This window comes from Ochotona princeps, chromosome 30 (genome assembly GCF_030435755.1).
Source record: "Ochotona princeps isolate mOchPri1 chromosome 30, mOchPri1.hap1, whole genome shotgun sequence".
NCBI lineage: Eukaryota > Metazoa > Chordata > Mammalia > Lagomorpha > Ochotonidae > Ochotona > Ochotona princeps.
The window spans coordinates 3,571,250-3,595,895 of record NC_080861.1 but is presented as its reverse complement, the minus strand read 5'-3'; the positions used below and the strand labels follow the sequence as shown (position 1 = coordinate 3,595,895).

General features: G+C 50.3%; 1 protein-coding gene across 2 annotated transcripts in view; it reads left to right on the top strand.

Moving 5' to 3' along the window:
- EPHB1 (EPH receptor B1) overlaps positions 1–19,381 on the top strand; it is a 357,658-nt gene extending 338,277 nt beyond the window's left edge. The window contains exons 13-16 of one of the 2 annotated variants that reach the window (XM_004588331.3): positions 8,748–8,897; positions 14,616–14,809; positions 15,126–15,281; positions 17,941–19,381. In XM_004588331.3, coding sequence (XP_004588388.1) covers positions 8,748–8,897; positions 14,616–14,809; positions 15,126–15,281; positions 17,941–18,049 — 609 coding nt within the window. In that variant the 3' untranslated portion in view covers positions 18,050–19,381. The remainder of the gene's footprint in view (positions 1–8,747; positions 8,898–14,615; positions 14,810–15,125; positions 15,282–17,940) is intronic. The other variant, XM_058657114.1, reaches the window with a different exon arrangement.
- The last annotated feature ends 5,265 nt before the right edge of the window (positions 19,382–24,646 follow it).

The following is a 24,646-nucleotide window of genomic DNA, read 5'->3' as shown; positions in this document are numbered from 1 at the left end:
ACCAAGCAGGACAGATGCCCAGAGCACACGGCTGCTGACGGGCAGCAGGTGGCACACGTGCACACTCCCCAGTACCAGCTAGCAGCCCCTCCTCTGCCCCTCGGAGATAATTAAGCACGATTATCTCCCCATGGCAGGTGGAGACGGTAAGACATGGTAGTTAAGTGACTTGGATAGAACTGGGGAGTGTTTGAGGGAGAAATGGCGCCGAGAAGGGAGCACACTTCAGGAGGTCAGAGAGCCTTCTGCTGCAGCGGATGCTTTAAAAATAGCACTTGGAGGACCTGTGATGCAGAGACTAAAGATGTGGCTGGTCCATATGCCTGGGGCATCCAGGATTGCAGGGCGCGTAAGGGAGACATGTCTGTCATTGAAGAGGAGAGACATAGGGGAGATGAAGCTCGGATTAAACTCAGTGAGCCTGATGGCTCTAAGCCCACAGAGCTGGACAGAGGGCTCCAAAAGGCTGAGCAAATAGCAGCCTCCGCGTGAAGGTGCCAGCCTACCCTAGGGCAGCTCCTACCTCTCTCTGCCCCGCCGCCTACATTGCCTTTGAAGGTGCAGCGCTGCTAGGCATGATGGGAATGAAACTGGAGAATGTGGCAGGGACAGGAAGAACCCGAGAAATAAGGGAGGTGGGAAGGAATGTCGTGGTGATCTACTGGTAGGGCCTGGGGCTCTGGGGATGTGCCCAAGACACTTGTGCAAACAGATTGGCTATTAAAAAATAATGCTTGCAGTCTCTTGGGATGGGCTGCAATGACGCTGGGGGAAACAAAACTCTAGGAAAAAAGGGCACAGCTCTTTCTGTGTGTGCAAAAGCAATGATGACACAGGGATATGGCTCCGGAGGGTAAGAGCAGACAGCAGGGTCTTTGAGCCCTTCCTCTGACCTACCCATCCTCCAAAGGGACACGAGGGCTCGCTGCCCTCCCCCGAGCCTCCCGCTCTCTTGGGGGAGAACAGGTGCTCATGAAAGCCCTGCTCATGAAAGCCCTGCTAGGTTGTCAGCTCCCCTCCCTGTTTTCAGCAGTCAGCTCCTGGGACAGCCTAGTGCCGGCTCAGGCCCTGCTCTGGAGCACCAAGAGCCAGGCCCAGGCTTGGGGAGCGGGCGGGCGGGGGGGAGGCTGCACAGGGAGGGGACCTGCCCACTGCGTGGCTCCTGTGCTGATTAGCACCGCGGGGTTCCCTGGACAGGCACCTGCTGGGGCAGAGACCATGCTGTTCCCTTTCTCTCTCCTGACCCCAGCCTGGTCCACAGAAGCAGGTGCACCTGCCTGCTCATCAAATGAACCAAGGCAGGCAGTAAATTACTTTGTCCTTGTCCCGCCATCCTTTCTTTTTTGTTGTACACTAAAGCGAGGCTGCTTGATAACAAAATATCAGCAATGCCCAAGGCCCAGCATCCGCGGCTGTCTCGGGCATGGGTTGTCAAAAGCAGCTAGCTGTTGGCTCTGCCAGCGTAGTACTGTCACAGTGGCTGTTCAGAGAAAGAACAGGATTTTTTGTTGTTGTTTCCTGTTGGGAAACGTCACCAAGTGGCTTCTGTGTTCTTCACACATGAAATACACACTATCATCCGCATATTTTTCGTTAATTTATGTCCAAATAGGCTTTTCTCTAGCTGCTGGAAAATGATGTTTGGGCTGCAATTACCATCTGCAGCATCTCACAGAAGGGTTTCAGCTCACACAGCGCTCAGGGGAGAGGCAGCAAGGAGCCCCCCAACTGTAAATCTTCCCATTTGTACTTATTCAAATCACATATTGTATTACTAGTGCAAAACACATTGTGTCATTCATTTTGGAGGAGCGACTAATGCTTCAAGGAGCGCTTCAGGAAGCATGCTGCTTAGAAAGGGTTTGGGCTGCAGTCAACGCTGGGTGTCATGGCTCCTAGCCCTTCCGTCCCTGGCTTGTGCCATCTGCATGACAAACTAGACCACCTCCTGCAAGTTCAGCTGCTCCAACAGGCTGCTTCCCACCCAAAGTTGCCATTCTCTCTGGGTTGCATCATAATCCTTGGTAGGGTCGTAAATTACAGTGTCACCATCAAGATTGTGGCTTCTGGAGAGAAATAAGCGGCAGGGCCAGATGAACTCTTTTGGAAGAGAGAGATTGTTTTCATGCAAATTCCTGGCATCCTGGGGCACCAGGAACAACCTCTTTATTATATAGACTCAGTTGCGATTCAGACGCCAGAAGCCATTTCCACTGGCTGGTAGAATTTGCTGCCGCTCAGCGATGGACACTCTTTTAGGCAGAAACTTCTATTCCTTCTTGGCTGATGGAAGTCTTCTCTGGGGGAGGAAAAAAATCACTCTGCTGATTGGGCTGAGGAAAATGGGTCAGTGCACTTTCGAAGTGCTTTTAAATCGAGACATTCATTCTCAAACACCTTCATTTAGCATGCAGGGCAGGAGGTGGTGACTGGGGAACAGGAGGGGGCGTGTCATATGGATGCCCCCTGAGGGCCAGGCCATCTGTGTGTGAGCTGCTCCACTGTGGGCTGCAAATGCCTCACCCAGGCTGGCCATTCGGTCATGCCAGTCGCTGCTCTGCGGGAGAGCGCCCCACCTGCCTGCTCCAGACCGCCCCTCGATGTGCCATTCACTTCACTCTCCATTTCCTTCGGACACAGTCATGTGCTTGACCTTGGTGAAGCCAGTCTGCTGCCTTTTTATTTTCCTGTTTCGTCACCTTAGATCTGTGGGGGTTTTGTGCAAGCTTGGCAAATACTTGCCCTGCCTACAGCTGCTCATTCTGTCATCCACCTTGCTCATGGCCACCAGCCCTGCCCTCTGCACGTCCGCAACGCCCACCCAGGGCTTACAGGCCTGGCTGCCCACTGAAGGCCCCTAGAGGAGTTTTGTTTTGTTTTGTTTTGTTTTGTTTTGTTTGTTTGTTTGTTTAGTATCTTAGAATATTAGGAATGTAAGAGACTGGTGCTCTCCCACTATTCAAGGAGAAACGTAACACAGTCCATGGTTAACACCATGTACGGCTCTACCACTGGTTCTCAACATGTAAGCATCTCCCTGGGAATTTGCTGGAATTGCCAATCTCCAGACCCATCCCCAGACTTTAACTGCTAGGCTACCATGCTGGGTCCAATGCAGACTGGAATTTGAGAACTTCTGCTATGCACCATGGCATCCAGAAAGCAAGGCAGTGAGATGCCTGCTAATGCCCCATGAAATGGATTGAGGCTCAAAACTGCCATGTCAGGCCTGATGCGGTAGCCTAGTGGCTACAGTGCTCATCTTGCATACACTGAGCTCCCACATGGGCCATTGTTCTTTTTTTTTTTTAATTGTTTTTTTTTAATTTATTTTGTTTTATTGTATAGTTGTTGACAATCTTTACATAGTTAATTATGGTTAACAAAAAAAAAGGTTCAGGGGGTATAGGGAAGTGGGTAATACTATTATGTCCATATTGTTTCCATCATGTATCTGAGGTAAAGGGGGATATTGAGGAAGAAGCCCCACCCGGTTTCCCGCCCACCCCAAGTCCCGGATGTGGGGCATGCTCTGAGATATTTGCTCAAGTGGTTTTAATAGTTCTCCAGTTATGAATCGCTGCCAGTTTCGCTCGATGAGGTCGTCCACTGATTGATATGGTCCATCATAAAGTCATATTTCGCTGCCAACATATAGCTGAGATGAATGATTGACCTGTTCTGTCTTCTGTCTTTTCTTGGTTAGAGTTCTGAGTCCAGCAGTTCGATTGGGGAGATCTCCAAAGAAACTTTGAGGTATTCCCAGACTAGATTCTTGTATGTTCTAGCAAGCACAGGGCCCAGCACAGTCCATCACCCCGATCAGTTGGTGGTTTCAATTGCTGGGTTGTTTCTGTTTTCAGTCCCGAGTTGCACTGGAACAAATGGGTGTTGCAGTCCAGTCTGGTTCTGCCCAGCACATACTCGGCCCTTCAACCAGTGGGAGCTGCAGCCTAGTTGGGGCGACCCACAATAACCCCCACCAGGCCTGCCCCCTACCCTGGCTTGCCAGTATGTGTAGCAGTAGACCAGTCTGTGCCCCATCCCATTTGGCTCTTGTACTTGTCAATGGGTATTAAAGCTTAGTTCCATCTAACCAACTCAACTATCCAGCCCTCACGGATGTTGTTGAGTGCCTCTCTGTCTAGCCATCCCAGCCCCCATCCTAGTTTTCATGCCCTCCCGTGGGAGTAGTAACCCAAGAGGAGGGAACCCACTATTTCCCTCCCGGGTCTCTCTCAATCCCGGTTGATACACTCTTCGGGTGGTTCTGTGGTTTGACTTGACAGAATTAGCCCCCAGTGCCAGCTTCTGCCATCTGATGCTGTGGCTAAGCCCAAACAACCCTCACCCACTCTAATTTATGCTTGCACCAGTAGGAGCAATCAGCCCAGCCTGGCTTTTCCCTGATCTAGTCCACATGTGGCTCACAGGTGTTGTAGCCCTGCTCAGTCTGGTCTGTCTCTATCCCAGCCCACGCTCTCCAGTGGGAGTAGCTGTCCGGTGAGGGGACCAGCCCCTTAATCCCCCTGCCAGCTCTGCCCCTCCCTTCCTGGATCTCTCGTGTGCCGGTTGGGTGCTGCAGTCAAATCCAGTACAGGCAACCACGCCCTGGCATTCCATAATGTGTATTGGTTTTGTCGCGACCAAACCCAGCTCAACCCACACTCTGTTCTGGTGATCGGATTTGCCAGTGGGTGACATGAACTGATTCAGCCTGGTCTGCCCCTGACCCATGCTGAATGTGTGCCAGTGGGAAACTTTCCATGGCATATTCTGGGCTGTTTCCTATCATGCTTCTTGCGCTTACCTGCAGGGACTGTGTCGGGCCATTGTTCTAATCCTAGAAGTCCCATTTTCCATCCATCTCCCTACTTGCGTCCTGGGAAAGCAGTCGAGAATGGCCTAAAGCCTTGGGAAACCCAGAGGAGTCTCCAGGCTCCTGGCTTTAGATCGGCGCAGTTCCAGCTGTTGCAGTCACTTGGGGAGTGAATCAATGGATGGAAGATCTTCCTCTCTGTTTCACCTCCTCTCTGTATATCTGACTTTCCAATAAAAATAAATCTTTACAAAGAAGATCCTCTACCTGTTGTTGTCACATGTCTTGTTGAGTAAATGGGTGATCCTGAGGATGAGTTAGGAGGAACGCAGTGTCAGGTGTCTGCCCTTAGCTCATCAGCTCCTGCACACACACGCACCTGGTCGAGACACGATGAGTCTGAAGCAGAGGTCTTTTGAACAGGTGAAGAATCTCTTGGTGGCATGACCATTCGACAAACTCATGGGGAAGGTCAGTGTGTAAACTAGACAGGTGGGGACTATAAGGCCTTGGAAGCTCACACAGTTATTTAGGTCTGGCCCTGCTGAGGGCCCTGCATGTGGGACAACTCAAAACCCAATAAATCTACAGCTGCCAATTGTGAAGCTGAATTCTAAATGCTAGAAATATCCAAATGGTCCTTGGCAGAAAAAAGGTTTCCCACCCCATCTCAGAGTCTGAGTTGGGGAGGTGTGTCTACCTCCTGTCCTAGTCTCCGTGTCCTTTGGGTGCCCTGGCAGTGTCCCCAGCAGCAGAAGGCAGATCTGTGCCCTCAGCGCTCCCGGGAGGAGTGAGCCCTCTGGTGCCCTGGGACAGTGAGCGCTGCCCTCGAACCTGGCACCCACCCGGGGAACACATGTCCATTCTCCACCACCAGCAGAGCAGCCCCTCCACACTTCCTCTCGGAGCACCTGAAGGTGGCTCCAAGAGGTGCAGATGCTCACCTTGGTTCCTCCCTGGCAGCAGAATCTGTCTGCCATCTGCCTAGCGCGGGGCATGGTCCTCTAAATGATCACCACCACAGTTACTCTGAGCACGGGCAGGGCAATGCTAATGGCTGGCTGCTTGAAAAGTTGAAGGGAGGTTTGAAATTCCAGCAAAGGTGGTATGCTCATGTTCCCTGGATTTGAGTTTTCTTTGTTCCTGCCTCAGAGGTCAGAGTCTCCTTGCCCTTCGGCAGGTAGGAGAGCTCGGCATGACAAGCTGTCACCTGCTTGTCCAGGGTGGCCCTCCTCGAAGGCTAGGCCGCCTGCTGGGATGGAGGTGGTAGCGTTGGCAGGTCAGGCTCTGTGCTCACTGAGGCCCAACTGTGCAAGGTGCTGGGAGGGCTCCAGGATGCTCGCCATGGGCCTGGCACTGCCACTTTGCATGCAAGAGAGAGACGCTCAACAGCTGTCCCCGACAGCCCCTGGGGTCTGCTCCAGACTTGGCAGCAGAGGACACTTGCAGACTCCCAAATCGCTTCTTTGAAATTCAGAAGAGCCACACTTCCATTCGCCCTTCCCCTTCTAGAGACAAACCCACGTGGAAGATGAGCAGGCCGGACGCGCCTTTACTCTCAGGCAGGCCTGCACTGCCAAGTTTTCTGTCTCTCACTGTCGCACATACTGACAAGTTCTCACTGACACAGATGATCTGCTACTCTCCCCCCAACACACACACACAGTCACATCCATTAAACTCCCACTCCTCTGACCTTGCTTAACCCAGGCATGCTGAGACACCAAAGTCCCCTGACTTTGTTTGGGGAGCCCAGGTAATTCAAGGAGTGGCCATGACCCCTCAGCCAGCAGCGACATTTGACATTTGGAATGGGGTCTCTGACCTCCAGCGTCCCCAGGGGAACATCTCCCATCCTCTTCCCAGCATGATGCCATGTAGCTAAAACCAGTCAGAGCTCTCATACTTGGGAGATGCCCTTCAGGCACTGGTCACGCTGCCAGCATCTGAGTGGAGGATGTCCCTGCCAATGGAAGCTTGCCAGTGTCCCTGGGGGAATCAGGGCCATGCCTTTGTCTGCAAGCTGGAAATCTGCCTTCGTGTTGGGCAGGTCCAGGCCGGGTTGCCTGCCTTCTTCCTAGACCCCGATTGGAAAAGCCAGGTACAAATATACCACGCAGGCATCCTCTCGCAGTCCCCTGCACAGACATTTTTAAGACAGTTTTCCCAGTGTCTACCATGTGTCTTTAGAGTTGTGGGTATGCTGTAAGTATGGCCGTACAAAAATAGCCTCCCTCAGTGCAGGCAGGACAGTAAGGAGGGTGAGACGGGAGCTGTCAGAGCAGCCACTGGAGTGAGTAGTCCCGGCACGGGGAAGCATGGCGGGGCTGGAGTGAGTAGTCCCGGCATGGGGAAGCATGGTGGGGCTGGTGTTTAGCATCACGCATTATGAATGAGGGTTGCATTTGCCCTAGAGTGCCTTCCTTTAACTCCTGCAAGCAGTGCTCATGCTGGGCCAGCCGTACCCTGCTCTCTGCTCACCTGCCTGTATTTCCCTCTAGGAATTCCAGTTTCGCCTACCACAGATTGCTGGCAATGCCCAGCCTCTCTCTCACGCCTTACCTTCACATGTGCCTAGCTAACGTCTTAGGGTTCCATAGTCGCAGCATGCTAGAAATCATAGCTGTCATCGATCTACCACTTACTCCCTCTGCCAGGCCCTGTAAGGTTAGATTACTTATCCCAGCCACATGGTTAGAAAGAAGCAGCCAAAAGCTACAGGACATTGCCCACCACAGGACATTGCCCCTCTGACAGCTCCAGGCTGCCTTCCCTGGCCTACCTATGTTGGGGACTCTCCTGTTAAAATTCTGTCCTCATCCCTTCTATTCATTTTTAACCTTATGTTTTTCTGGTCTGCCTCCCTGCCCTCCTCCAGAGATTCTACCTGGCTAATTTCAGGGGCACCAGCTCCTCACCTGGCACATTGCTTGTTGGTTGGTCCGGCAGCCCAGCTATGCCTGGTCAGCCAGTGGGGGGTGGAGGACATGTTGGCCATCCCTTCACACTGTAGCTGAACTGCCCACAGGGAGCTGCAAAGGAAGAGAAGGGTGTATTCTGGCTTACCATTTTGGAGGTTCACAGTATGAGGTTGAGTCCACCCTATCAGTGAAGAGTTAGAGTAAGTGCCTGTGGAGGGAGGATTACCAGGCAGCTGGGAAACCCGAAGGAAGATGAGGCTGAGCTCAGCTTGTGACTCTAACCCCTTTCTGAAAGCTCCCTTACCCCAGGGCAAGCTCCAGTGGCCTACAGGCCTCCTCTGGGCCTACCTCCTGGTGGGCAATGGCAGGGCATGTCTCCATTCTTAAGCCAGTAGCCATCAACCTAAAACTCTGGGGACAAAATCCTCAATACACGAACTGTTGAAGGACATCCAATATTTTTGACAGGCTGCCTTCCTGGGCCCAGAGAACCCTAGTGCAGCCCAGGGCTATCTGCAGATGGCAGAGTCAGGCAAATCTCCCATTCCCCAGGTGAAAAACAGTAGAAGAGGCACAGAGCGGCAGCCCAGGGTGACCTTGAAGAGGAAGCATCCTCTGGGAGATGTGGCCTGTCACACTTCTTTTTTTGTTGTTTTCCCTATTTTCTTTGGACTCAAACGCTATGGCTTTTACTTGACCATGGAACAAAGCCAGCAGAGTTGGTATTGTGTGGCTCCAGTGTCTTGAGTAACAGGTCTCTTCCCAGCCATGTCGCCAATGGTGACATTCAAATCAATATAAGGCATTGGGATGGGGATGGGGTAGATGAAGTCTCAGTACACATGCTCCCCCACATACGGGGAGATGCCCACGTGAGCCACACTGACCCTCCCAGAGTCATCTGTCCACGAAGCATAGACCATCCTGGCTCTCCCGATCCACCTGATGTCGGAGTGCACACCTTATTATCACTTGTTTTCAGTCACAAGCAATTTTCTTTCTTCCAGGGAGGGAAGATCCCCGTGAGGTGGACAGCTCCAGAGGCCATTGCCTACCGGAAGTTTACTTCAGCCAGCGACGTCTGGAGCTACGGGATCGTCATGTGGGAAGTTATGTCCTTTGGAGAGAGACCCTACTGGGATATGTCCAATCAAGATGTGAGTGTCCTAGCCAAGGGGTAACTTCCACAAACATCCAAACAACAGATTCTCCCCTCCCCTTCCCCAAATACAAACAGTGGCTAGCCAAGTACCCCTGGACTCAGGGCCTCCTAACCTGAACTTGAAGTGTTCAGGGCAGGGAATACATGAACCCCCTTGATAGAGATTTGCAGTAATGTGAGAACCCAGCATAGTGAGCAAGTCCCAGTGTCAGGGACCCCAAAACCTATAATCGTCCCTGGGCTGCAACCTCTCCCTTAACTCCCAGAGGTAATGGGCTCATTCTGAGTAGCCACGAGGCCCAAATTGAGCAGGAAGATCCTACTCTACCAGCATCATGTACTCCTCGCCATGCATGGCAGCGTGGTCTGAGAGCCAGGGCTTGGGTACCTACCCAGTTCTGCCTTTGGCAGCTGTGTTGCATTGCTCAGGATGTGCAGTTCTCTGCTGTAAATGGAGGGGCTGCCAATACCTTTCTTCCCGAATGCATGCCCTTGTGTAATTCCCAGGTCCCCTGTTAGTAATAGGGGACCCAAAGCAGCCCCCCAAAGCAGTCTGCAGGGGGTCTTCAGCACCCGCACAAGCATAGACAAAGTTGGGAAAGGAAAGAGAAAGATCATTGAGATGCCTTCAGGGAGGGAGCTTTGCTCTGTGATTCCCAAAGGGTGAGGAAGCCTCTTGGGGATGGTAGGCTTTGATGGGTTGCAAGCGGAAGTCCTGCCTGGGTTCTAACAGTGTCTTTGACCTTGTGCCGTCCCCAGGGCTCTCTCCATTTTTCTGTAGCAGAAAGAATTATCATTTGCAAAGTGCAGGCGTGTGTTCTCTGCTTGGTCTTGCTATTGCCACAGGAGGCAGCGAGTAGCTTCCCCAGTTCATAAGATGGGCTGTCAGCCCAGAGGTGGCTCCATCCAGGCCCCAGCCATACTGGAAGCACTTGTGTGCCTGAGCAGACTCAGAGACTCCAGCCAGCAGGTGACAGTTGAGAAAGGTGATGGTTTCCATTGAGATAGCAGGAGGAAAGGTCAGGGTGCCTCTGATCAGGACTCCTGGGCACACAGCAAGATGGCATTGCAGCCTCTCCTACCTGTGGTTGTCCATTCTACACCTGTGCTCCTCTACTGTGTCAAATCCATGAACTGTGGACTTGACGCTGAGGCCACAGCCTGGCTCCATCCATGCCGCCTGCTAGCTGGATAAAGAAACGCTATGTAAAGAAGGCAGGCCTAGCTTGTCCTGCCCAGAGACCTTAATCCGATTAAGAGCAATACAGCACACACAGAATGGATTACAAAACTGACAGGCAAGATTCGACATTCAAGATGTTCTTAAGTTGACGCTGAAAACAAATAGAATTTCTGATATTAGGCTTTCAAAACGCCCCCATCCTTCATCCATACCCAGGCATCGCTTGCTGACTTCTGCTGTGCACTGCTGTGCCCGTGTTCTGCAGGGGGTCGTGGTCCAGTGCCAGGAACACTTGGGGAGGCAGTGGGGGGAGGCTTCCCGGAAGTGTGTTGTCTGAGCTGCGTCTCAGAGGGAATAAGAACACCTGTAAAGCAGCAGTTCTTTCTGTTTTGGTGTGTGTCTCTGAAATACAGTCCCCAAGCAGTGTCCTGAGTGTATGCAGCAGGAGGTGACCCCATGCCCATTCAGAAAGTGCCCTACGACTGCTGGGAAAGCGCTAAGGGGGCGGGGTGGGCACAGACAAGAGGGGCTTGCAGCAGCTCAGCTGCAGCCTCGCTCATCAGAAAGCAGCGAAGTGGTGGCGGTAAAGGATTTTACGGATGACAATTGAAAGGCTTTAAGAAAAAGAATTGCAGAGGCAAGTCGGAGTGCTGGTAATTGGGCTTCCAGAGCCCAGGAAGGTCTTTGAACATGAACAGAGAGTTTGTCAGCCAGAGAGAGCAACTTGGAAGTTGTGCTGCTTGGATCTGATTGACAGAGATAATGAGAGTGGCGGTGTCTGTGGAGAGGAGCTGCGGCTGCAGGGAAACATCAGAGCTCAGCTTAACCCCCTGTGCCCTGGTCCCTCCACTGCGCCGAGCTCCTCCACTCCCTTCTCTCCAGCGGAAGGTCGAGTAGACGCCACTCACAGTCCAGTGCACTAATAGGACACACGTGTCTAGAGTGAGGGGGCGGGGTCACTCCTGTCCCACAGGTGCTGCACTCACTTTCTCCTGCACCTGAGAGCATCCAGGAGCATCCAGCCACACCAACCCTACTCTGACTGTCTCTGGGACAGGAGAACAGAGACAGTCTCTACCCACTCCCATCCCTACCCCCTGTGGGCCAGCCCCGAGACATTTACCTGCACTGCTCTGGCCACTGGGACACCTGGAAGACCTGCTACAGACCTTGCCATGCAGCTCACAGGTTCCTGGACTTGTTCTCTCATGCTTTCCACTCTCTGGAAATGGCCTTTGATCTCCTTCTAGCGTCCAATCGACTCAACATTCATTTAGCACTTCCTGTGATGAGGCCCCAAATCCCCTCCAGTTTTCAGTTCTGCCCAGTAAGACACCCTGTAGTGACAGCATAAGGTGAAGACTTTCCAAACAGTGCCAGGGTGCCGCTGATGTTTAAGCCATCATATCGGAGCTGCTTCTCCACAACTGCTCCCTCATCTCTACACCTGCTCTGGAGGCAGATGCAACAGAGAATGATCCCAGGGTCCCATTAGAGGACCAAACATATTTTTTGATATAGTGATGTTTTTGTTTGACTTTAAGTTATAGGTACTTGGAAAAATTAGAAAATACTAGGGTCCTTGAAAAGAAAATAAAAATCTCCAAAGGCAAAGCACCTCAATCAAAGAGGAGCAGATAAATACACCAATTAATGACCTAGACATCTTTTCTTTGATGTGGAAGAGCAAGGACTTGCTTTTTCTATGTGTGCCAAAAGCATCTGTGCTTCAAGTAATAGCGACAAAATTGTCTCATAGAAATAGCTAGCAGAGTAAGTCTCATTTTGTAAACATGAACAAGGGAGGGGGTTCCCATGGCTACAGCAACTTGCCGAAAGGTGAAAAATGGAGATGGCATATTTCCCTCCAAAGCATTATGCACCAGAACTCCCACAGTACCCACTGATGGCTGGCCACCCTCCTGACCAAGACGCCATCCACTTTAGACATGGCCATGATGACAGCCTCTATGCAATGTAGATTCTTTATCCCACTCTCCATGGTGCTCAGCTCTCGGCTCTCTGGTTCCTTGAATTGAGGGAAACAGTGTCTTCTGTGTGGATTCAGGAAGTCAAGGGACCCTCCTAGCATTCTATAGTTGGAAAGAACTGGAAATAAGGTTGGATCTGAACTTGGGTTTCCAAGGTCAATGCTCTTAATCATCATACTGTGTTTTCACTAACAGCCATGTGGGTTTGTGCTCTTGGCTGGCCAGCCTAGGGAAGAGGAGCTCGGCACTCTTTGATGTCTTCTTCAAAGAATGGAAGGACAGCCAATAAATAGAGGGAATGCAAAAATAAGTACCAGGGCCATCTTCAAAAAAATCCCATGGAGTGACATGCAGGATACACAGCTAGGTGATGTGATGCTGCAGTAGGTCTAGAGCTCCTGGCTCGAGGTCAGCAGGTGCAGTGGGTTCTTGGATGTCCTACTAGGAGAGCCAGGGTCAGCTGTCACACCAAGGTGCTGTGCTCCTGCAGAAGGGCCCTGACCCCCAGTGCTTTTTGTTATTCTAGAGCAGATGAAAGAGTTGAATGTTAATGCTGAAAAGCAGTGTTCAGGGCTCTAGCATCCATCAGTGTGGGCAGGTGTGTAAATCACCTAGGTGTATGCATGTAACACATAGCTGCTTTGAACTGGAAGACTTTGGGCCACCCCAGCCCCATGAGAAGTTGAGTCTGGACCCAACCTCTCGTGTCTGCACAGTGAGTGGAGGCCAGGAAGGAGCTGGACAGGGTGCAGGCTGATGAGCCAGGCTGCCCATTCTCTGAGAGGTCTCAGCTGACTTCCAGGCACTCTCTTCCATGCCATGAAGATATCAAGCAGCTCCAGGGCTATTCACCTAGCTGAGATGACCATGGCAGCCCCAGAGAGGCCAGGGGAGGTGGCTTTCAAGATATTCCAAGCAGCAACTTCAGACACCCCTATGAATTATCCCAGCCCTGCCTTGGATTAGCTGTGTTCCCTCGGGCAAGTTTCTTCACTGCTCAAGCTTCTGTTGTCTCATATGGCGGTGGGGGAGGCAAGTGGAATAGGGTTCAAATGCCCTCCTAAGAGAATAGCAGGGAATTTGATTGACAACAGTTTGGAGGAGATAAAAAAAATTGTCAGCACAACACATTGTTCAAAACCGAATGTTCCCAGTCACTGTGGGTTTTTTTTTGTTTGTTTAGCATAATGATAATACTGGTGTGGTATGTGTACTTATTATTATTTTTTTATCAACTTGAATGGAAGGAATAATACACCTTGATTTTCCCTAATGACTTTAGGCTATATTATCTCCTGGTCCATCTCATGTCCTATGTACTGTGCATAGAAATTGTAGAAAATCATCACTTTTCGGCCAATTTACAAAGTGAAAAAAATCAGTTGAAATGAATCTGATTATTTTAAAGCAGAAGCAAAACACCAGAAAATCCCTGTACTCTAAATTATTCCCTTTGTGTCTTAAGTGTTTAATATAAAATCAATGCATGATCATTACAGACAATCAAAACCACACACACGCGGACAGCTCGCCTTGAAGAGCATTCCTGTTTGTGCCATTAACTCCACAGTACATGAGGTCTTTTCTATGCATGTCTGTAATTGTTGGGTTTTATTTTGTTTGGGATTTTGTTCTATGCAAAAGCAGGATTATACCATACCTATAGTTACACAGCCTGATCTTTTTAATTTTTTTCCCCAAATACCACAATGTGAGCGTATTTTATTTCAATAGGCACATTTTTGAACATCACTTTAAGCCTGTGTTGACTTCCAGGCCTTCCATTGTCTTATGGGTGTCCCATAATAAGTTCATGTTTGGCACTAGGACCATTTAAAATAATATTTTCTCATGCAAAAAAAGGCACAGAGCAAACATAATTGACTTAAATGAATTAGAAATTAAGAAGTAAATTATGGAGCAATACAAAAACCCCAAAATCAGAGTACTTACAGATCCTAAAATCTTTACAGAATTATGCCCTGCAGTGCAAAAAGTAAAATTAGCAAAGCCTGATGGGAAGTTTTGGAATGCCCTACTGTTCTCACCATTATTGTCAACCTGAGCTAAATGTTCAACCAAATGACTTGCCACCCATGTATAAGTTGAGGAAATAATGTATAGGAAGTGTCCAGATGATCCCTGACCTGGGTGCCTGAGCGTCCCCACTCTCCTGTTCCCTTGGGAATGCAAGATTGAAGCTGCCATAAGCTTTGGAGATTACTCTTATAAGTAGTGGATTCACCATAGGCTCGCATCACTGCTGGAATTACAGGCCGAATTGAGTCCTTAGCTCTTCTCAAGATGGAAGTTCAAGTCACTCACCAGATCCCTGTTCAACAAGTATTTACCAGGATTTAGAGTGTGGCAGGCCCTGTGCCCACAGCAGCAGCTCTAAAGCGGCCAGTAAGATATGTCATCTGCCTTTTGTCCGTGAAGGACAGAGGAACCCACCAGAGGAACCCAAGGGGCTGCACTGTGAGAGACTGGCTTTTGACTCATCGCCCAACACCACCTGTCCTCTTGTGTATCATTGTAGGTGATAAATGCCATTGAGCAGGACTACCGGCTGCCTCCTCCCATGGACTGCCCCGCAGCTCTACACCAGCTCATGCTGGACTGCTGGCAGAAGGACCGGAACAGTCGGCCCCGCTTTGCAGAGATTGTTAATACCCTAGACAAGATGATCCGGAACCCGGCAAGCCTCAAGACTCTGGCAACCATCACCGCCGTGTGAGTCCAACGGAAGGGGACAAGTGCTGGGTGTTGATGGTCTGTGGTCAAGGCATGGCTAGCAGCTATTTTTTTTTTCTGGTGAGACACAGGATAGGGTAATAAAACCCACCCCACACTCTTCCCTAGTTAACCCTCTCCACACTCTTTAAAATGTTCCTGGCCTCCAACACAGATACCATCTTTAGGCTGTTGTTAGGTGATCCACCTCCCTTTGGCTTCCACTTAAGATACCATCTTCCATGAAACCGACAGGTCAGTCCAAGATGTGGCTCTGCCCACCAAGGTCACCTGTTCCTCCCGTCTGTTTCTGCAGGCCTTCCCAGCCCCTACTCGACCGCTCCATCCCAGACTTCACGGCCTTTACCACCGTGGATGACTGGCTCACTGCCATCAAAATGGTCCAGTACAGGGACAGCTTCCTAACCGCCGGCTTCACTTCCCTCCAACTGGTCACCCAGATGACATCAGAGTAAGTGATGGGTGTGGGTCCTTCCCTTCCTCTTCAGATAATGAGTTCCCCCATCATTTCTAGAGTTCCTCCTCTCTATGGAGCCACCCCTCAAGCATGGAAGACCTGGAAACGATGGACAAGCGGGAGATGGGAAGTGGTGGCAGGCAGAAATGCGTCCTGCGTCCAAATGAGAGCTCTTCAAAGTCATGGCCATATGTTACTTGCCTGATAGTGAGGCTCGTCCTCATTTCATTTTTTCAAAATGAGCTCATCAGAGGACCCCTCCAGACGGACACACACAGCCAGCTAGCCAGCACCTCTGCCCCAGAGCAGGAAAGCAGTGCCCTGGCTCAGCAGCAGCAGCAGCCAGTTGTGTGGGATGCTTGTCCTCATGCTTGTAAATAAGCACACATTCTCCCCCTCCCCCCAGAATTATTTACCAGTCTGCTGCTCCTGCGAGAGTCTGGAGGAATACACAGAATAAAATTATGCAAATAAGACGAGAGCCAGGAAGGGTCTTAAAGTGCCACACCATCCCAATGATTTCCCCAAAAATACTCTCCCTAGCACCAGTGGTGGGAAATGTTAATGGGATCTCCTTGGGAAAAAAGGTACCCAGGTCAAATACATTTGGGAAATATTGTGCCCTTTACCACCTTCTTGGAGATTCACTGCTCATATTAGCATTATAAAGGCCAGGAGAAATCCTGAAATAAAGAAACCCATTTAAAATGATTAAATACCATGGAACCGTATTTTCTGAGGGGCATGGTTTTATGGAACTGTAGTTTGGGAAATATTTACCTAGTTCTCCACCTTCTGCCCAGCAGATTCTGAGACGACGAGGCATCGGGGCCCTTGGATGGCAGAGCTGCGGCTCCATGAGCTTTTCTGACCGTCAGCTCGATGTTCTGTTACCCCTGCAGTGCTTCCCATTTTGTCCACACACTTGGAATCCCCTGGGAATGTGTATCAACTTCTGATGCTGGGCTCCCACTCCCAGCCTTTTGGATGAATGGATTTGCTGTGAGTCCTAGGCAAGCTCCCCTGATTCTAATGTGCTTCAAAGTATAGGAATCACTGGAGTCAAGTGGACAAGAGTAAAGTTTCACCTTCTGCACTCACATAAACTCAGAAAAAAATCAGTCCCATGGCCCCAGTACACACACACGCGCACACACACACACACACACACACACACCCTTCCCCCTAAAGTCACTCCCTGGGTCTGGGAATAATCTCAGACAATAGAACAAGGAGACTAAAAGAAAAGTCAAACTGAAAATTAAGGGATTTACTTCAAAGTAAAACATGTCTGCATGCTATTGAGCAATCCAGTTTGTGTCTTGAGAGAAAAAAAATGGGAAAATGAATATGAGCAATTCAATAAAATGGATTGTGGGACAATCTGTGAATTCAATATTCAACATGTGCTGAAAAGACATGGGCAATTGGACAATCTCAACTAGATACATTGCCCTTAAGGGGTTGACTACCAGCTGTCAGTGATAGTAGGGCAAGAAATTGGATAGGAAGCCAGCCCAAGCTGTAGGGGACCCTTGGATCAGGTAGGCCATGTATTAAGTGATGGGTGGAGTTGGGGTCACAGGGCTTTAGGGTAAATATATCCAGCACCTTAGAAGAGACACTGATAGCCAGATAGTCTTATACTTGAGCCCTGAGTCCACCACTGCGTACTCACTGTGAGATCTTAAGCATATTACCAAAGTTTTCTGAGCCGTGCTTGACTTGTCTGCGAATATGCCGACGATGACAGTGCCCCCTTCCTGGTTGGTCGTGGGGGTAAACGGGACAGGACACACAAAACATTCAGTCCATTTCCTGCCTGCAGGTTGCACAGCAAGAAATGCTTGCTTGCCAAATTTTTCTGATCATTGACTTTGTAGTAGTTTGTCCATTTTTATGAAATGCTTCCTGTAGTGTTTCAATGAGATAGTATATGGCACTTCAGAGGCACTCATGTGGTTGCTATATATTATGAACTAAAGAAACATGCAAGCATCTCTCCAAGGTCAGATGTAATCTGTGAACTTGTTCATGTTAATACTCACAGCTCAAAGATAAATCCAAAGGTGCCCCAGTCCCAGGCTTACTCCTCAGATTCTTGCTTGGGCAGATACTTTAAAGTTATTTTGAGATCACCCTTCTTAAAAAATGCATGACATTAAAATTCAAACAGAAGCAGAAAATGGCAACTCAGGGGAAAACATCAGAAGACCAGGCAAGCCCCATATCTGTTCAGTCTCAGTGGGAGATCACTAATTTAGGCAGAGTGCCACAGAGTAACTGAAACTCCAAGGACTCCCTGCACTCCAAGTGTTAGAAGAAGTCACACAGCAAACTTCCAGTCCATGGAGGGTCACGGCCAAAGTGAAAGGGCTTCTCTCCAGAATCTGCAGACAGAGCACACACATCCAGAAGTAGGCACAGACCCCCAGGATCACCTGAGCTGAGGAGGCTTTAGACACGAGAGCCATGGCACAGGGGGCATGTTAGATGGAACAAGGGAGTTGGCCAAAAGCTTGGGAGGACCTGAGGAAACTGGTCTTGAACCCTTTGGACAATGTCAGCAGGACCATGCCTTTGGCAATGAGTTTGAACCTTTGGAAAAGCTTCCCTGACACTAACATGACTTCTTTGCCTTTGCCCATCCTAGAGACCTTCTGAGAATAGGGGTCACCCTGGCCGGCCACCAGAAGAAGATCCTGAACAGCATTCATTCTATGAGGGTCCAGATGAGCCAATCACCCACGGCAATGGCGTGAGAACTCCTGTTTTTCTTGGGGAGGCAAGGAAGGAAACGGACAAAAGGATCAAGAGGGCAGTAGAGGTCTGACGCCACGGAATGTGCTGGAAGGTCCAGGCTTCGCAGCTGAGGAGTACTTTTCCATCGGTGAAGAAAGCAGATGGACCTGCGGCTGTGAGGCAAGCTTGGTTCCTCAGTGGCGGAAGCATGTGTGAGACGCTGTGGGAAACCAAATATATCCTGGTAGAACTCCGAAGAGGTGACATTCAGCGGATGTGAAGACAAAATAATATGCATCAGGGTGGGGTGGGGAAGGGGCGAGCACTGAGCCCCCACCCTCGTGGGCTTGGCGGCATCCCCGTCGGCAGGAAGAAGGGAAGGAGGTGGAGGGAGGAAACCCAAACCGTGGTCCATTTTCTTCCCCGCCAATGACATTCTTTTCTTTTCTCCTTCCGCGCTCCTCCCCCTAGCCCTTCCCTCTGCCCCATCCTCTCCCTTTGCCCATCACGCCGGCAAGCATCTCCAAAACTGAGCCCAGCTCGCGAGTCTCCAGATGTGGTTCTGTCAGTTGCCGGAGGACGGTGCTGACCATTGCATGGGGATCAAACCAATTCAATTAATGTCTTCATATTGAAGAAGAGATGTACCTTCAATTGAAAACCTTGTTTTTCTTTTGTTTGCATTTTCTGCAAAAAGAAAAAAAAAAGAAACCACACATTGGACAACAAAAACAGAACAGAAAAACCCGTTTCTGTGTGCGAGGGCACGCCTGTGTGTGTCTGTGTTTTACAATGACTGTGCTTGTGCCGTAACAGATGCAAACAAGAAAGAAGAGCGGGGACGTCTTTGCCCTGGAGATCCAAAGGGGCCGGAGTGTGCTGGTGGTTGGCCAGGGTGGCCCCTCGGCTCCTTGGGATGAAAGGAGAGGGGCAACTTTAGAATTTGCAAATTCAGAGAAGAAACAGGGGAGTGGTTTGAACTGGGTGCAGTGCGGGCCGTTGTGGAATGATTCTGACTGATTCCTTACTCTTGATGTCATCGGAAGACGGGAGCGGGAAAGCGTTTCTGGAGAATGTTCTAGCACATCCCTGGAGTCTGCCATCCAGTGGGGGAGGGGGAGAATCCTTCTTGCCTTGCCTTGTGGACTGGCTAAGCCGCGTGGCGTTCGAGGAATGTTTCAGACCTGTCTGTGTTTCTCTTTACATTCCTTATTGTACCTCATTGTTCAATTCACTTTTGTAAATTCCACCTAACATTTAAATATTTTTGATTTCTTCTTTTACCTTAATCTCCTTGCTAATTTTATCTGTCTAATTAAAATGAGCAGAAGCATGTCTGGGTTTACATAGAATGGCGTTAGAGTGTGTGTCGCTGGACTTGAGTGGGTTTCTCCCTCCTTCCCCCCGACCACTCTGTGAAGATCAGTCTTCCCTAATCTCCTTCTCTGTCTTTCCCCTAACATGGGAGAGAAGAGAATGTCCCTGAACCCATGGCTGCCAAGAAGAAAAATATTCGACTCTCTGACACTGATGTGACGCCAAGGAAAAGCTTGAATAAACAGGCGGCGTCAGAAATCGTGCAATTGCCAACAAGGCACGCTCAGCCGCTGTGATAGTTTACATGCTGCGTTTGAGACGCTCACCCCCAACCCAGTTGTGTATAAGGCACTGCAGCCTTGCATACTGCTTGCCTGTGCTGTGTCTGTGAACGTGAAGTTGGAGGTGAGGAGGAGGAGGGATGTGAGACCGCGAAAAGCCATGGTTCTCAAGCAGCTTCCCTAACAGCTGTTTTACGCAGCAGCGGCCTTTCTCCCTGGTTCCTGGTGACCTTGGCCTGAAGTCACTAGCCAACTTCTGATAGCAGGAAGCCTGTTCCAGGGGTGCAGTTCCAACTTTATAGAGCTCACCTTCAAGCTCCCCCTTGGACAGGACCCTGTAGCGCCAGAGATGGACACGCTCCTCAGCAGATTCACGTGAGTTTGTGAAGGGCCCAGTCCAGGCAGGCGGGTGGAAGACAAAGATTGTCTTAATTGCTTACCAATTCCACGCACAATTTACTAATTACTCTGAAGACCTCAGTTCATGAAGTGTCTTACAAGCTTAGGCAATTCGCTTAATCTACTCTCAATTTTCCACAAGAACGAATTTGAATCAGTCACCAAGTTCCTCAGGCAGCATCCTGTAAGCCACACCCTCACTGTATCCCCATTGAGGTTAATCCACCTTCTGATCATGGAATGAGCAGGGTCAAGATGAAAGTCATGCCAAGCCCTTTGATTTGGTGTTATCTTAGAAGCTTAGGAAAGCGTGAGGCATTCAGAGCCAAGGCCAGGGTTCTCAAGGTACAGACCTCAGCTACTGCACAGCATGGGATCCCGAGCTACCCCAAAGGCACAGTGGGAGTGAGCTGCAGAGCAGGGATGCCTGAAGGGGAACGGCAGGTAGCAAGATCTCACGCCTCACCTGGAGCAGGGGGCCTGGCCTCCGTGACCTTCAGTTCCCTCACCTGCATTCCAAGGAAGCAACTGCAGTTCCCAATGAAGAGGACCTGACAGCCTTGGGTGGGTTCTCCACGCCAGGCACTTTTCTGAGCGTTGGCTGTATATGCACTTCCTTCCTCACCATTATCTTGGAGAAGAGAGAAGGTGCTTCTTTATGCCCTGGTGTTCTGTTTGTTTAAACCAAGAGACAAAGACCCTTCCCAGGTCCCTCAAGGGAGCATCAAAGACCCTTCCCAGGTCCCTCAAGGGAGCATCAAAGGCCCTTCCCAGGTCCCTCAAGGGAGCATCAAAGGCCCTTCCCAGGTCCCTCAAGGGAGCATCAAAGACCCTTCCCAGGTCCCTCAAGGGAGCATCAAAGGCCCTTCCCAGGTCCCTCAAGGGAGCATCAAAGACCCTTCCCAGGTCCCTCAAGGGAGCATCAAAGACCCTTCCCAGGTCCCTCAAGGGAGCATCAAAGGCCCTTCCCAGGTCCCTCAAGGGAGCATCAAAGACCCTTCCCAGGTCCCTCAAGGGAGCATCAAAGGCCCTTCCCAGGTCCCTCAAGGGAGCATCAAAGACCCTTCCCAGGTCCCTCAAGGGAGCATCAAAGGCCCTTCCCAGGTCCCTCAAGGGAGCATCAAAGGCCCTTCCCAGGTCCCTCAAGGGAGCATCAAAGGCCCTTCCCAGGTCCCTCAAGGGAGCATCACAGGCCCTTCCTAGGTCCCTCAAGGGAGCATCAAAGGCCCTTTCCAGGTCCCTCAAGGGAGCATCAAAGGCCCTTCCCAGGTCCCTCAAGGGAGCATTTGGGATTTTGATGCTAGCCATATAACTCCCTGTGGTGTACCCTGGCATCCCCAGAAGGAATTACTCTGCAACATAGACCCCTCCTTGGGTTTCTGACTCTAGTGCCAGGCAGAGGCCCTGGCACTTCTCATCAGGCCCCAGGGAGTGCTCCTGCTGCGGGGTCAGGGGCCACAGCTTGAGAAGTCACCTCCCTGCACCATTTACCTTCCTGAGACCAAATGGTAATGGATATAAAGCCCCTGGCTGGCAAAAGACTGCCGCTGGAGATGCCCAAGGGGAGGAGAAAGGCCCATCTTGGGCATGAAGTGGTGGTTGGAGTCCTGTGTGCTTTAGCTCCCGGCCGCATTCCCCACACCATCCAGAGCGCTGCCTGAGGATTTCATTTAAGCATGTTGCCTCATCACTGACAGAGTCCTACCTTTCTGAGGAGCACACTGTTTGAGGCATGCATTTGGCCTAGTGGCTAAGGTGCCCCCATTCCATATAGGGTGCCGAAGTTCAATACGTGTCTTCACTTTAGGTTCTAGCTTCGTACTAGGGCTGACTCCAGGAAGGACAACAGTGATGGGTCAAGTAATTGTGTTCCTGCCACCCACATGGGAGACCTGGGTTGGGTTACCAGCTTCTGTCTCAGCCCAGCTTCAGCTTTGCCCTGGTTGCTGTTAACATTTGGGGAGTGAACTAGTGCGTGAGAGCTCTGTCTCTCTCGTCTATTTATCCTTCTGTTAGCCTGAGCCCTGGGAGGCAGGCCAAAGAGTTTGTACAGTAATGGGAGCCATTTGTGGAGAAGCCCTGGAGGTTAGGCCCCCAGCCCTGTGCCTACTCCCTGCCCACTCTGACATTCAAACAAGGGATTGGCCGGCATAGGGGCAGAGAGCCAACACATCTCCAGAACCTTGTGCTTATAGTACCACTCAGAAATATCTGAAGGCCATAGCTGCCAAATAGGCTCAAGTGCTGTTGAGGTGCATGCTTCCTCCCACCCCCCAGCTTCCTGGGGGCCTTCTCCACACTGTAGGTGGACCCAGGTCTCTGGGTTCTCGCTGGGATCACCTGCAGCCACTGAATTCCCTTGACCATGGCACTTGAGAAGAGAAACCAGTGATGAAGGAGGAATAGAATGCCAAGAGTACAGGGGCTGGAGTGAAACACAAAGTTGCAATGAAAGAGTCGACAAAGACTCTTAAAAATGCAAGGGTTATATTTTGTTCTGAGAAAGCCTTTGCAAGTTCACTTGGGAATTTTATCATCGTTATAGAAACAGTAATTGCTCCCGCACTAACTGGCTGTGGGGCATGTTTAGTTCTTGGCAAGTGAAGTGAGGGGGAGAGCAAAGCCACAATGGACACTACCCAGCATCCTCAAAGGACAGGAAAGGGGGTCTGGAGATGCATGTCGGGGGACACGCATAGACCTGCAGCCTTGAAGCTCATGTAGAGGTTGCGGGGACATTATTACATTATTTCAAAGCAGCCTGCGATTTTGTGTTTTTCAAGGTATTCATAGGACAGAGGGCCAGGGCGGTAACAGAGGGTAATCCCTGAAGAAGGTTGTCAATGGTCAAGGTCACAAAATGCTCTCACACTGGAAGGTCATTTGAGTTGGCTGAGGTCACCCTGTGACCTTAGTGTTCACTATCAGGGAGTCTCTTAAGACCACATGAGAACAGTCACACAAGTCTGAAAACAAAGTTGCAGACCTTTGCAGAGACTGCGGGCCCTGGTGGGACAGGCTGATGTGTCCTGCAGATGCCAGTGGTTGTGGGGGCACATCTGCCGGTCAGTGCTGAATCTTGCTTGGGCTCATCTTGGTATTTCATGCCCTGGAGGGTTTTTGATGTTGTGGAAAACCATGAGTGGGCTGGTAGCATTCCAGCCAGAACCTTCCAGCAATTCTCCAAGTTCAAGCCATGGGACACACCCTACTCAACTCTGCAGTCAGCCCTCAGGACACCACTGTGTGACCCATGGAAGGAGCTCAGTGCATGTTTGGAGACTGAAATAAGTTTGAACTGAGAAAGTTTAGCTTGCCATTATTTCAGTTACAGAAGTGCATGACCTTAGGCAGCATGCTTTAAAATAAATTAATCCCTAGGTATTTATCTGGGATCTTTCTAGATTACTCTTAACTGCTATCAGTCGTGGTCTATTCTAATTTTAGTTCTGTGAAGTTGAAAACACTCCTTTTCAACCCTGTCTGATTTGTTAATATGATGTCACCTTCTTCCCCAGAGCTGCAGCCCGGGGTGAAGCAGCCTCCCTCCGATTGTCAGTCACAGCGTAAAGGTTCCAAGAGACAGAAATTCATCTGATGCCACCCCTGGAAACCCAGAGACAAATCAGAAGGACAGGAGAGGGCTGGAACAGCGCATAGCCCATGCTTCTGAGAGCAGACTCAGGGCTGTGGCTGCCAGGTGATGCCTGGCTGCTGGGCAGAGGTATTTCATCAGTGCCTTTTACAACTCCCTCTATGCCACAACAATCTTCTAAGAGTTGTGCAACTTTTCTGCAGCTGCTGTTACCCTGAGAAATGCTCCTATCCAAGCAGTAGAAAACAAGTCAAAATAAAAAAGGACAAAGCAAAAATTATGAGCAAGAAAGCTACTGAGCTACTCAACTGAAGCAATTCAATGTTAAAGGAGAGAATCTCTCTTTTTGCCCCAAGGAGACGTTAGCCTCTTCCTCCAGGGTTCTTACTATGAGCAACAGTCGCAACTCTGAAGGCAGAATAAGGTGACAGATGTGTGAGCTCCACCTTGCAAATCCACCTTGATGTGGAAGTCAGCAGGGCCACAAGGATGCAGGGAACGGCATTGTTGTCCCACATGGTCGGGGAAGGCATCCCACAAGAGAGTCCACTCACTCGGAACCAGAGGAGCAAGAATTATTATACTTGGGGCTGGGTGTTGGGGCACAGGGAGTTCGATGGGATGTGAGTGAGCTGAAGAACTGGGTGTGGGTGACTGGAGTGTTGAACTGCTTGGTGTGGATGATGGAGTGTTGAACTGCTGGGTGTGGGTGATGGAGTGTTGAACTGCTGGGTGTGGGTGACTGGAGAGGTAAGCCCGGTGAGACAAACGAATCTGAGGTGTGAAGAAGGTGGTCAAAGAGAGAATTCTATGTTACACCAACCACTCTGCCCACAAAATGACAATGGAATAGTAGGAACTTGACCTACTTCAGGGAGACAAGTTGAGGGGACTAGAACTGTATTCTAGGTAGAGGATGGTGATGGCCTGGGCAAGTGGGGATGAAGAAAGAGGGGTCAGTCCAGAAAGTGTGGGCGAGATAAGATCTGGAGAAAGGGCGTGGTTAAGGCAGAAACAATGATTTG